At 36.1% G+C, this 13,519-nt stretch overlaps 1 protein-coding gene and 1 long non-coding RNA gene across 4 annotated transcripts; one reads left to right on the top strand and one right to left on the bottom strand.

Annotated features, from left to right (window-relative positions):
• Positions 1-1,318: 1,318 nt before the first annotated feature.
• On the bottom strand, positions 1,319-3,691 carry LOC109183778. Of its 3 annotated transcripts, none has more exons than XR_002054632.1 (5): positions 3,591-3,688; positions 3,292-3,424; positions 3,043-3,129; positions 2,548-2,655; positions 1,319-1,473 (listed from the first exon to the last, which is right to left on the bottom strand). It is a non-coding gene; the product is annotated as an uncharacterized LOC109183778 (long non-coding RNA). The 3 variants fall into 3 exon arrangements; XR_002054631.1 differs by having other exon boundaries at positions 3,586-3,686; XR_002054630.1 differs by having other exon boundaries at positions 3,292-3,691.
• A 1,487-nt stretch (positions 3,692-5,178) lies between these two features.
• LOC109183798 lies at positions 5,179-6,795 on the top strand. Its single transcript, XM_019333861.1, has 3 exons — positions 5,179-5,678; positions 5,808-5,928; positions 6,034-6,795. The coding sequence occupies exons 1-3, from the start codon at positions 5,179-5,181 to the stop codon at positions 6,793-6,795; spliced, it is 1,383 nt and encodes a 460-aa protein (XP_019189406.1).
• Positions 6,796-13,519: the final 6,724 nt, after the last annotated feature.

The following is a 13,519-nucleotide window of genomic DNA, read 5'->3' as shown; positions in this document are numbered from 1 at the left end:
TACCTCATGTTACAGAAAACCGCACACGCTATTCCACATCCGCGCACACACCATCGTAAAATTCCTCACAATTTAAAAAAAAAACACAAGCCCAATACTATATCTACGTTTCGCACACGCCCGAAACTAGTAAAACACAAATCAAAATGTACATGCCTGTATCACGAAACGCACATACCAAAACACATAATTTTATGAAAAAAATCAGCACGCCATGGTGTACGAGCCTTGTTACAGTAAAACGCACACACCATTCCACACCCACGCACACACCGCTGTAAAATTCCAAAGAAAATTACTAAGAGAGAGAGAGAGAAATATTAATTAAGGAGAGCTGAAATAATGCTACAAATCTTTATAAACATGGAAATAAATAAAATGAAAAGTAATAAATATAGCGCTTAAGGACAAAAAGACCTATGCTCAGTATAACATGGGATCCAAGTGGTAATCAATCTAAATCGTCAAAAATTAAAATCAACGATCAGGGAGTGTGCTCACGGGCTCGGCTGACTAGGGGGTGTGCACCCAATTCAATATATATATATATATATATATATATATATATATATATATATATATATATATATATATATATATAGAGGCGGGTTCAAGTGCGGCAGTGTCTTACGGTGCGGTTATTTCTTACGGTGCGGCAACACCAATAGTTCACCAAATATGCACCATCAACGTTAGGAAATACACCACACAAAACAGAGTAAACAAAGCCCTACATCACCAAACACACACCATTAGGTGTGAGTAAAAACACTGTTCGGAAATACACCATTGGGGGTGGTGAGTTATATGGTGTGTTTTTTTGAGTCTGTGGTGTATTTTGTGATGTTTTATTACATTTCATTGGGGTGTGTTTTTATTACACTGTTGGTGCATATTGTTAACACTGTTGGTGTATTCTGGAATTTGACCGCACCGCCGCACCGTAAGACCCCGCCGCATATGAGCGCTTATATCACTAGTACAAAATTAACCATTCGCGTCTTTACTAATTGACAATACGCGTCTTTTTTGGCAAAGACGCGTATGGCGCAGACACGGAAAGCTGGAACTTTACGCGTCTTTACTAGCTAAGTAAAGACGCGTATTGTGTTTAACAAAAATAAAAAAAAAATAAATGCGCCTGTACTTATATTCTTTTAATATTAAATTTAATTCAATATAATCCCTGCTCAACAGAAAATTCCCCCACCATGCTCAACAGAAAATTCCCCCACCAAACAACATTTATATGGTTCAAACCATTCAACACAATATATATATATAATCCAACATACATAATTTTCTAAACACAATATAATAACCCTAACATTAATCTATCATTATATATATAATGTAATTCCATCTAAATCACATAATAAACATTTATATGCACTTATTTACAAAATAGTCTATCCATACCCTCCTTATCTCATATATTCCATCCTTAGAATACACATTTGTGTCATGATATACCTACAAAATTTTGGATAATTAAAAGAACATGAGTATATAAACTATAAAATATTATAATGCAACTACCATAACAATGAGTATATATACTATCAATTTTTAAAAGACAGTGCAACTCTTTCAATTATAAAATTAATACTGGATTTACCATAACAATGAGTAGAGCCCATTCTAGGCACATATTTATATCCAGAGTTACAACATAATATTTTTTAACTATATCATTTAGACTATTTCATAGACAAACATCAACTTAAGAGACAAAAAGAAGATGTGTCTGATGAATTGAAATTGAACACTGTATTCTCACAAAAAAAAAAAAAAATAAAATAAGAAGACCGTTTACAAATAAGAGAAATTTATTTAACTTACAATAATAATAATAAAAAGGAAAAAAATATTCAAACATCTATTCTATAATAATGAAAGCAAAGAGTTTACCTAACCATTCAGAAGTCCACTTGGAACTTCGACAGAATTTATAGCAATGACTACTTGAACAATTTGAGATGCGATATTTTGGTCCTTTTTGAACAAGTTAAAAAGATATTGCTCAAATCAATCAGATAGTAACATGCAAAATATGTGATAGAAGAAAATGAAACAAAACCTTCGATCTCATCTCCTAGATGTCTAGTTATATGATCAATTAAAAGCTGAAATTGTAGAGGATTGGAGGTGCCGCTCCCAACACTCAAAGTCTCAAACCAGAGATGAATACCACATACTTGTCTTCACCTGTTCATCCAATAAATAAGTTTTAACTTGAATGCTTACATACTAATTCTAATGTTTGTTTAGTATAAGAGTTGTAGTACTCCAACTTCCATTAATTTATATATGATGAAATCACCTACTCAAGCTCATACACTAAATCAGTTCTTCATGATTAAATACTGAAAAGAAAACTTTGATTCATATTACTTCATCTGGACACTAAATTAATTTGCAGGGCTGCATGCAAACAAAGGTTCAAATTCGGTCCAAAGAATGGCAGAGCACCAAAAAAACAAGCAAGCACATACACTGAATAAAATGCCAGAAGATTAAGAAAACATTCAAGTTATGCAATCTCACCTGATTGAAGTGGTTGCTCTATTTGTTGTGCTAGGCCAGCCTCTAGAACATCTTCAACCAGAAAATCACCAGCAGTAGTTTCTTTTCCAAGTAATGCCACAACTAGCCCTATAAAGCATATCATATCAAGGAAATCAAGTATGTCAGGCAAACTTGATCATGTGAATGTGATATAAAAGGGAATTGTTCATAAACATATCCTATGGCACTCAAAACAACTCAATGAAACACCTTAGATGCTGAAGGAATTTTACAGTAATCCTCTAATAGTTCAAGTACATTCAAACATTAATAATTGTTGTGCATGCATACACTAAACTTGTTCTTTGTTCATTACAGATTACATGTTATTCTGAAATGGAGAAATACACTAGTACTATGATAAACCTGTATGCTGAAGAGTCACAATAATCAAGTGTGTGTGTGTGTGTGATACTTAAAAAAGAAGGATTAAAGAATCCAATATTCCCTCATCAGAAAACCAAATATGTATACCTTTGTGCCTCAATTATTGGAAGATGAACACTTATGAGCTCAAAAAATAGCTGAATTATCTCCTGGGCAGCCATCATTTTCTCCTCTCTTATAATATGTTCCACATGATATAGTAACAACAAACCCCATTGTTAATACTTAATAATCATTTAAATCTCCAAATGGTAGGATTAGATGAATTGCATATAAAATGAAAATAATTGTATGAGCACTGGGATTGAATATTAGCATAGAAAGAGTGCTTTATACCTGAATCTGAGCAGTGGCTTCCTGACCAGTTTCGAGAAGCTTGGCAATTTCTTTGAGCATCTGCTCCAGCTGAATCTCTCTACGGTTTCTCAATAGCTTTATCCAAAGTATTGTCGGCTTCAATAGAGTTTTACTGCAAATCAAAACGCAAAAATGCTATCAGCCGCACACTCACAGTTTAGGAAACAGAACTCAAAAAATCCAGTCTTGGTAACTTCGAAACATCCAGAACAGAGAAATAAAATTGATTCACTGCAATGTAGAGTAGAGGAAAGGATCGTAATAGAAAATCACCCAACGAGATCGTAATAGTTGTCTTCGTTTCAGTAAATGGAGATTGAAGGCTGGATCAGAAGGGAGAGATGCGATTTGAAGTGGTCACTGCCGCCAGATCCACTGCTGGATGTAGAACACGCGATGTGTTGGTCGAATCTGAAGCTGCCATCGCCTTTCACGGTTATAGATCTGAATCTGAAGATGCCGTTGAATGATATCCCAGCGGAAAACGGCCACGGCCACGGCCTACTCTTTGACGCACTCCGTCTTGGGGATGACTTATACGCTGAGGCCCGGAAGGGAGCCACTGAGGAGAGCAAGACGAAGACAGAGAGAAGTTTAGTGCACTGAGCGATGAAGGCGGGGCAGGTGGAAGAGACTGAGGTGCGGAAGGGAGAAGTGTAGTGCGACGGCAAGAGGGAGAGATAGAGAAAGAGGAAACTTAGGGTTTTGTGGAGTAAAAGATATTTATATGGTTTTTTTAATATGTATGAAATAAAAGAAATACGAGTCTTTACCTTGACGATAATGACGCGCACTGTCTCCGCATTAAATTTTCGCGTCTTTACTAATTTAGTAAAGACACGTAAAGTCTTTTAAATATTTACTTAAATGCCACTGCGCGTTACTTCCCTTACTTTAGAAGTCTTTAATTGTAATTAAAGACGTGTATTGTAGTATTTTTTTGGTCCATTTTCTACTAGTGTATATATATATATATATATATATATATATATATATATATATATATATATATATATATGGATTGAAGTTACTGTTGTGGATAATGTTAAAGTCCAATTACTTTATTCAGTTTTTGAATGAATAACTTTCCTATATATCCTAACCACCATAACCCCCTCAGGCCTCAACTATGCTAATGGTCTATGAACATGTGGTGTTTTAAGGTGACAAATTGGTTGGACTGCCCATGACGAGCTAACTCGACCTAACTAACTCCTCATGGCCCCATCATAGTGTTACTGAAATTTTATACTACTCTATAAGTTATTACCAAATAACCAATATAATTTTTTATCTAAATATACTCCGTATTAAATTGGACATAATACTTTATTATAAACAATAATTCAATGTAATGGTCACACGTACGCCATAATGAATGTAAACAACACTTAAATAAATCGAGACAATGAGGTGTTAACTTGATTGAATTTGTTGAGTATTAGCTTAAAACGAAGCTCAATCTGTTATGTATTTTAACTGAAAAGTATTTTGAAACTTATACAAGTACGAAAGTTGAACATTAACATTGATCTTGTAAAACACATGCTATTGGGGAATATGATGAAATAAGGGATTGATGAAATAAGGGATTACCTAGCAGTTAAAATCAGCTCAAATCTGTTCTACGTGCTGCTTGCTGCATGCTGCTTGTTTTTTTCTCCTTTTTAGCTTATTAAGTAGTCAGGGGCCTTATGGTCTTTTTCTTGTTTTCCCTGGCAGTTATAACTGCCTATATACTTGTGTATGTTTGTTGTCCATCACATCTTTCCTTTTTCATACATTCACAGTGTAATTACCAGAGCTCCCTTAAGCTCTTTCAATGGCAGACACTTTGTTTCCTTTCTAACTTTGAAGCTTTCCAACATGGTATCAGAGCGCCATCGGAGTTACGCCACAGTAGTCACGGCGGAAACTGAAACCGGTGATGAGAATGGTGGTGATCAAGCTACGTCGTCCGATCAAATTCCGATGAACCCTAGCCCTGTTCAACGCGTGGAAGAGTTCCATGATCCTATGTACTTACACGTAACGGAGAATCCTAATCTTGTGCTCGTTTCCCCTCCGCTGTCAGAAGTTAACTATGCGACTTGGAGTAGGTCAATGAGAATTGCACTTGAAGTTAAGAATACGTATGGATTTCTTGATGGAAGCATAGTGAGTCCTGGAGAATCTGATCCTAGGTTTCCGATCTGGAGAAGATGCAACAATATCGTATGTTCATGGCTTTTTAAATCTCTCAGTCCTACGATTGCAGAAGGAGTGTTGTATTTCGAAGTTGCAACTGAGATCTGGAGTGTTCTTAGGAGAAGATACTTTCAGGTCGATGCTCATAGAATTGCAGAACTGCAGAATGAAATTTACAGGTGCACTTAAGGTAATCTTTCAATTAATGAGTATTTCACAAAATCTAATGCTCTATGGGTGCAAATGAACGCTATGAGGCCGATTCCTAAGTGTGAGTGTGTACCAAGGTGCTCTTGTGCTCTCATCAGTAAAATTCAAAAGGAAAAACAGGAAGATCAGATTATTCGTTTCCTGGAAGGACTGAATGAAGAGTATGAAAACATTAAGTCCGGAATTTTGGTCATGGATCCTATCCCAGTCATGGAGAAGGTTCTCAACATGGCACTAAAAATGGAGAGAAAGCTCAGAAACTCTGGCATCATGAAGAATTCTGATTTGATTCAGTCCAATGTTGTGCAAAACACAACAGTGTAGAACTCAGATGATCAAACTGTTGTGGCTGCTGCAACCTCTTTTAACAAAAGGAAGTTCAACAATAACTCTGGAAAAAGTGTACCTAAGTGTACATTCTGTGGCAAGCTAGGACACACAATTGAGAAGTGTTATAAGAAGCATGGATTTCCCCCAGGATGGATTCTAGGTTACAAATCCAAGGATAAACAGGCTCAGGATTCTCAGCAGACTTCAACTGCTTCTGTGAATCAAGTAGGTGATGTAGGCCTCACTGCTGAACAGTTTCAAAGGCTTGTAACCTTATTGCAAAATCAAGGTCAAGGGAGTTATTCATCCAATAATGCAGTTGTGACCTTGTCTAACACTGGAACCAATTCAGATTTCAGAAAGACTACAGAAAAACATACTGAAGGCAAGTCTATTCTTAATCCCCATGTTAATACTGTTCTGGATTCCCTTGATGTTTGGATCTTAGATTCTGGTGCAACAGACCATATTACTTGTTCCTTGGACTATTTTGAATCTTATTATGATGTTCATGGGATATTAGTGAAGTTACCTAATGGGGAAACTGTTAATGTTACACACATGGGGGACATTAGGCTTCACATGGATATACTGCTGAAAAATGTGCTGTTTATTCCATCCTTTTCATTCAATATTGTTTCTGCTAGCAAATTGGTAAGACAATCACGATATGAGATTATTATTGGGGCTGATTACTGTAATATCCAGGGCCATCTTTGGATGGTTTTGCTAAAGAGAGAGGAGGATTGTACCTGATCTCCCACCCTCCAATCAGGAAGAAAGCTCACCTTGTTCACTCTGCTAATAACCTCACTGAAATGGTTTGTCATAGCTTGTCTGCTGAGATATAGCACAATAGGCTGGGTCATTACCCAATGAATAAAATGCAACTGTTGAAAGGAGTGAAAATTGCCGCTTATACTACTGTTGGTTCTGCTTGTGATACATGTCATTTTGCCAAACATAAGAAATCTCCTTTTCCCTTTAGCAATAGTAAATCTGAGAAGTGTTTTGACTTAATACACATGGATATTTGGGGGCCCTTTCTCTGTGGCTTCCCTTAAGGTAGAACATTATTTCCTAACCATTGTTGATGATCATAGTAGATATACTTGGTTGCACTTAATGAAGCATAAGTCAGAAGTCAGATCAATATTTCACAACTTCTATAATTATGCTTTCACTCATTTTAATGCCAAGATTAAAACTGTCAGAACTAATAATGGGAATGAGTTTCTGATGCAAACCTTTTTTAATGAAAGAGGGATTGTCCATCAAAGGTCATGTGTACATACCCCTCAGCAGAATGGAGTGGTAGAGAGGAAGCATCAACATGTTTTGAATGTAGCTAGGGCCCTGAAATTTCAATCTGGTCTTTTTGACACTTTTTGGGGCCATTGTGTTTTGCATGTTTCTTATCTCATTAACAGGCTGCCTACTGAAGTTTTAGATGGTCAGACTCCTTCCCAAATATTGTATGGAAAAAATGTTGATTACAATCACTTAAGATCCTTTGGATGCTGTGTTTTGCTGCTACTATTTCACAAGGGAGGAACAAGATGCAAACAAGAGCCAAGAAATGCATTTTCTTGGGATTTCCTGCCAATATGAAAGGCTATATGGTGTTTGATATCATTGACAAAAATGTTTTTGTTTCTAGGAATGTGGTTTTTCATGAGCATATCTTTCCCTTCAAGGGACAACACTCAGGGCCTAATTTTGACACTGCTGCATCAGATAATCCTGGTCCTCCTCTTCCCTTGATTCCAACATATACTGAAAGTGAAGTGGTCAAAAATACTTTGTTGAATGACCATTCCACAGAAATTCAGCTTGAGCAACAACAGACACCAGACATCCATGTTGAGCTTTCACAATCCAGGAATTATTCCATTAATCATGATCATGCTCATGACACAATCATATTCTGTGAGTGATCTCAGAAATACTAATGATCAGGTTGATCAGCAGCAACCTAGGAGATCTATGAGAGCAAGGAATCTTCCCTCAAAGCTACAAGACTGTGTCTGTCAGACTGCCACATCCAACAACACCAATGCCAGAACATCTCCTCATTCTATAGGGAAGTTCATTTCTTACCAAAATCTACCTCTTACTCATAGAATCTGTGCAGCATCCATTTCCTCTTCTGAAGAGCCACAATCTTATCAAGAAGCGGTGTTACATTGAATGGAGACAGGCTATGGAAGCTGAAATAGAAGCCTTGAATCAGAACAAAACCTGGATCTTGACAGACTTACCAACTGGTAAATCTCCCATTGGTTGTAGATGGGTATATAAAGTGAAGCATAGAGCAGATGGCTCTATAGAAAGATATAAGGCCAGATTGGTTGCAAAAGGCTACACTCAACAGCTAGGTGTAGACTACATTGAAACTTTTTCTCCTGTGGCTAGAATGACCACAATCAAGACTTTCTTAGCTGTGGCTGCTGTAAAGGCTTGGGACATTCAGTAACTTGATATCAACAATGTTTTTCTACATGGAGACTTGGAGGAGGAAGTCTATATGGTTTTACCTCCTGGTTTTCAGAATGATAAGCCAAATCATGTTTGCAGGCTCATGAGATCTTTGTATGGCCTTAAACAGGCAAGTAGGCAATGGAATGCCAAACTGACTAGGGCCCTACAGGTGCATGGCTTTCCGCAATCATCTGCAGATCCTTCCTTGTTCACTAGACAGATAGGAGTCTCTTTCATTACCCTATTGGTGTATGTTGATGATATTCTGTTTGCAGGAACAAATCCTATTCAAATTGATGAATTAAAGCAGTTATTAGACAGAGAGTTTAAAATCAAAGACTTGGGCCATTTGAACTATTTCTTAGGCATTGAGGCTTTTAGGACTGATGCTGGAATCAACATTTGCCAGAGTAAGTATGCTTTAGAGATCCTAAAAGAATATGGCTTTTTAGAAGCCAAACCAGCCAAGACTCCTGCTGTCACAGGTCAAAAGCTAAACAACTGTGATGGGGTTCTACTTGAACAACCTGAGATCTTTAGAAGGTTAATTGGGAAACTCTTGTACTTAACCAATACTAGACCTGATATATCATATGCTGTCCAGCAGTTGAGTCAGTTTGTGGAGAAGCCAAGAGATGTTCATATGATAGCAGCTCATAGGGTGTTAAGATATTTAAAAGGGGCACCTGGAAAAGGCCTATTCTACTCTTCTAATACATCTCTAAAGTTGCAGGGATTTTCAGATTCAGACTGGGCAACTTGTGTGGATAGCAGGAAATCTGTGACTGGATATTGCATATATCTTGGGAATTCATTGGTTTCATAGAAAACCAAGAAGCAAGTAACAGTCTCTAGATCATCTTCTGAGGTAGAGTACAGGGCTTTGGCTTCAACAACTTGTGAAATACAATGGCTGTTGTTCCTGCTAGCAGATTTGAAGGTGAGACTCACCACTCCAGTGACCTTGTACTGTGATAACAACTCTGCCATTGCCATTGGTGAGAATTTTGTTTTCCATGAACGTACTAAACATATTGAAATTGATTGTCATGTGGTTAGGCAAAATATCAATGAAGGAATCATCAAGCTTCTTGCTGTTTCTTCAAAAAATCATACTGCAGATGGTTTCACAAAAGCCTTGGCTAAGCCTTTGTTTGATAAATTTCATGATAAGCTGGGCCTTCAAGATCTTCATGCTCCAGCTTACAGGGTGGGGGGGGGGGGGGGTGATGAAATAAGGGATTACCTAGCAGCTAAAATCAGCTCAAATCTGTTCTACATGCTACTTGTTTTTTCTCCTTTTTAGCTTATTAAGTAGTCAGGGGCCTTATGGTCTTTTTCTTGTTTTCCCTGGCAGTTATAACTACCTATATAGCTGTGTATGTTTGTTGTCCATCACATCTTTCCTTTTTCATACATTCACAGTGTAATAACCAGAGCTCCCTTAAGTTCTTTCAATGGCAGACACTTTGTTTCCTTTCTAACTTTGAAGCTTTCCAACAGAATATGACTTCCTCATGTTGTAAGAACCCTCTTGCTTTTAGACACAACTCTTGTTGCAAATTTAAACTCATTCACAAAGATTAAAACACTTGACGGTAAATAAGTTACTGGCCTAGGTATATTTGTAAGTAAGTAGAATGTTTTGTTTCAGAGTCCGAGTACAAAGTTTTTTGTCATACTCCCTATTGTCACATGCACATACTTTTATACTCGACAATGGGCTACTAAGTATAACGATTACAATAATTGCACAACGACCTCCTATTAAGCGAAACACATGACTCCTTAGTAATTGTTGTGTGCTCCCCTCTATAACTTTTGTTCTTTATGGGTTGGTGCTCTAATAAGGGCGTTGGGCTCTGCCTTAAGTGCACCATTCTACACATGCCCTTGGCCGTTACTATTTGACCGTGTTAATTGATTTGACAGCTTGCTGCTTCGGGTCGAGTCCAAATGACTCATCTAATTATCCCTTCATCAACCCCCTTACTCCCGAGTAAAGAGCGTAATGGAGTAAGCTAGGTAGTAATAATTGCGCATACTCATTGAATATCTCTGCTCGTCACCAGCCCCCCTTATTCCCAGACGATGAGCGTGGAGAAGTGGCTAAGGAGTAACATAGATTTTCACACTTGTATAACAATAACAAGAATAATAATCTTTAATTTCAAATATATATATATATATATATATATATATATATATATATATATATATATATATATATATAGTTATAAGTAGTTACACCTAGGTGCATGAATGTTAACAAGGTAAAATTATATGCATTTGTAAGTGAAAATAGGTGCACTTGTAAGTGATTTTACCTGCACTTTTTACTTGCAAAGGTGCACCAGCTACTTGCACTTATAACACATTTACATGCACTAAAGTTTAAGTTATTTACGAAAATGCCACCACATCGTTTTTTTTTTTTTAAAAATTAAATATGATTCATTGATCTATACACGTGGATGACGCTAAATGGTTTTTATTTCTCTCCTGGGCGGCTGTTCACATGAGAGCGTGCCCCCTATATTTGTGTGTGTGTATATATATATATATATATATATGTATATATACATATACATATATATATATATATATATATATATATATATATGTATATATACATATACATATATATATATATATATATATATATATATATATATATATATATATATATATATATATATATATAGAAGGGTTCAGGTCCAGGTGATGTTTCCCATGCGGCTGTTGTGCGGTTGGACGCACCTTAAGCATTAACATGGCGCACCTTAAGTACAGAAATCACAACGAACCTTGAACACACAAACAAAGCACCTTAAGAACACAAATCACTAACATTAAGTACATAAACCAGTACATAAACCACGCCCCGTAAGCACCGAACAAAGCATATTAAGCACAAAACTCACGCACTTAAGATTTTAAAATGGCTCACATTAAGCAGAAACTCACGCACATTAAGCGCAACACCCCCGCACATTAAGCACAAAGCTCACGCACATTAAGCACAAAACCACGCACTTTAAGTTTTACCAACTACTCATATTAAGCACAAAACCCACGCAGCTTAAGCACAAACTCACGCACATTAAACACAAAACTCACGCACCTTAAATACAAATCTCACACACCTTAAGCACAAAATTCACGCACTTTAAGTTTTAACAACTACTCAGATTAAGCACAAAATTTACGCACCTTAAGTACAAACCCACGCACATTAAACATAAAACACACGCACCTTAAGCACAAATCTCACGCACCTTAAACTCAAAACTTACGCACCATAAATTTGACTTAGATGCAAAATTGCCAAATTGCCACCGCATTTTTTTTTTTAAATTCCGGTAATCCTGGACCTTGATTTAAGTAAGACCAATGGCTCAGATTAAACCCCACACCCGCACCTGAGGCGCCCACCCGCACTAGAACCGACTGTGTGTGTGTGTATATATATATATATATATATATATATATATATATATATATATATATATATATATATATATATATATATATATATATATGCTTCCGTTCACATGAAAACCCCTCCTACATAAGAACAAAATGAGAAATCGATCGTAGCCATTAAAATTATAGAATTGGATGGATGAGATGATTTCAGTAATATTAATATTAATTAATAGGAAAGTAATTAATAAGGGCAAACACAAAATGTAAAATATGAATTAGATAAGAAAAATTATTTAATTAGGATGTTATGCATGATTTTGGGAGTGTATTTATGGTAGAATAGGATTCTCTACATCCATCTATTTTTCTTGCATTATTTATTTATTTATTTTGGGGTTTTTTTTATTAGTACGTATTTCAACGATTGACTTTGATTTATTTTGTGTCATTGCGTTGCCGATAGTGCGGTGTGTGCCCTTTTATGTTCTATCGTGTGCACTTTATTATGTTTCGAATGTACAATATAATACAACATTATAATATAAGTTTGTGTGCATTAATGTATAAGTTCTTTTCCTTCTTTGGGCTCGGGTCGATAGTCGCCGTGGTAGTAATGTCCTGGAGCGCAATATAAGTTTGTGTTTACCAAATTTTGTATAGTCTTAGTTTATGTGCATTAATATATAATTTTCGGTGCACTATGGAGCGTGCATGAAATGCTCGGGTCATATAGAGAACTCAGGTCATGTGCATTACTATGGTAGTTTGTGTGCATTACAATGTGCATAAAAAGTTCGGCAGAATGTTGTATGCGTTGTATTTTATGTATGTGTGCATGCTTGCATTGTTGGCACTATGAGAAAATAGTTGGATTTCACATTCGTGTTAGCATTGACATGAAGAATGAACAAAAGGGTGTTTACATAATAGTGTGCTATGTGTGCGTAATAGGGTAGTTTAACGTGTGCACATCTTCGTGTGTACGTGTGCATATTACTACGTTTGGAATTATAACCCATACACTGGATAGTCAAGAGCAAAAGATATATGAGAACAAACCTAAGTTACATATATGTGTCCATTTTTTGTGCATAAATGTGTGCAGTTTGGTAAAATCTTATGTGCACTGCCCCCCTTTTTATTCTATGGTGTGAGCACTAAACAAATTGAATGTGTACACTTGTGTAGACTCTTATGTGCACTTAGTATTACGAGTACACAATTATTTCATATTCATTAATAACATATTTACATATAAATTAAATTGGCCATTTTTATTATCTATTAATTATCTAAAAGTAAATCAAATAAAAATTTATTTAGTAAAAAAGATTTTGGTCCATATAGCATGATGGATCCATGCATAAAATACATGAACACTATTTTTTATTTTTGTCAATACATTTTTAATTGAAATCGTCATATTTGATTTTTCTAGTGCACTTTACATTTTTTTGTGTATTTTTCAAAATATTACACATGAATGAAATTTATCCATGCCCATTCTTGAAATCTCCGACAGTGACTATGGATTTTTCTCGTCACTAGGGGTGGAAATAGACCGGGCCGA

This window comes from Ipomoea nil, unplaced genomic scaffold (genome assembly GCF_001879475.1).
Source record: "Ipomoea nil cultivar Tokyo-kokei standard unplaced genomic scaffold, Asagao_1.1 scaffold1179, whole genome shotgun sequence".
Taxonomy (NCBI): domain Eukaryota; kingdom Viridiplantae; phylum Streptophyta; class Magnoliopsida; order Solanales; family Convolvulaceae; genus Ipomoea; species Ipomoea nil.
Note: the sequence above shows the minus strand (reverse complement) of the source record. Positions and strands in the feature narration are given on the sequence as shown.

Excerpts from the sequence above, each read along its gene's own strand:
- LOC109183798 (XM_019333861.1), top strand. The coding sequence starts at position 5,179 with ATGGTATCAGAGCGCCATCGGAGTTACGCCACAGTAGTCACGGCGGAA. Across the intron at positions 5,679-5,807 it reads CTGCAGAATGAAATTTACAG|TAAAATTCAAAAGGAAAAAC; the intron begins GTGCACTTAAGG and ends TGCTCTCATCAG. Across the intron at positions 5,929-6,033 it reads CTATCCCAGTCATGGAGAAG|AACTCAGATGATCAAACTGT; the intron begins GTTCTCAACATG and ends ACAACAGTGTAG.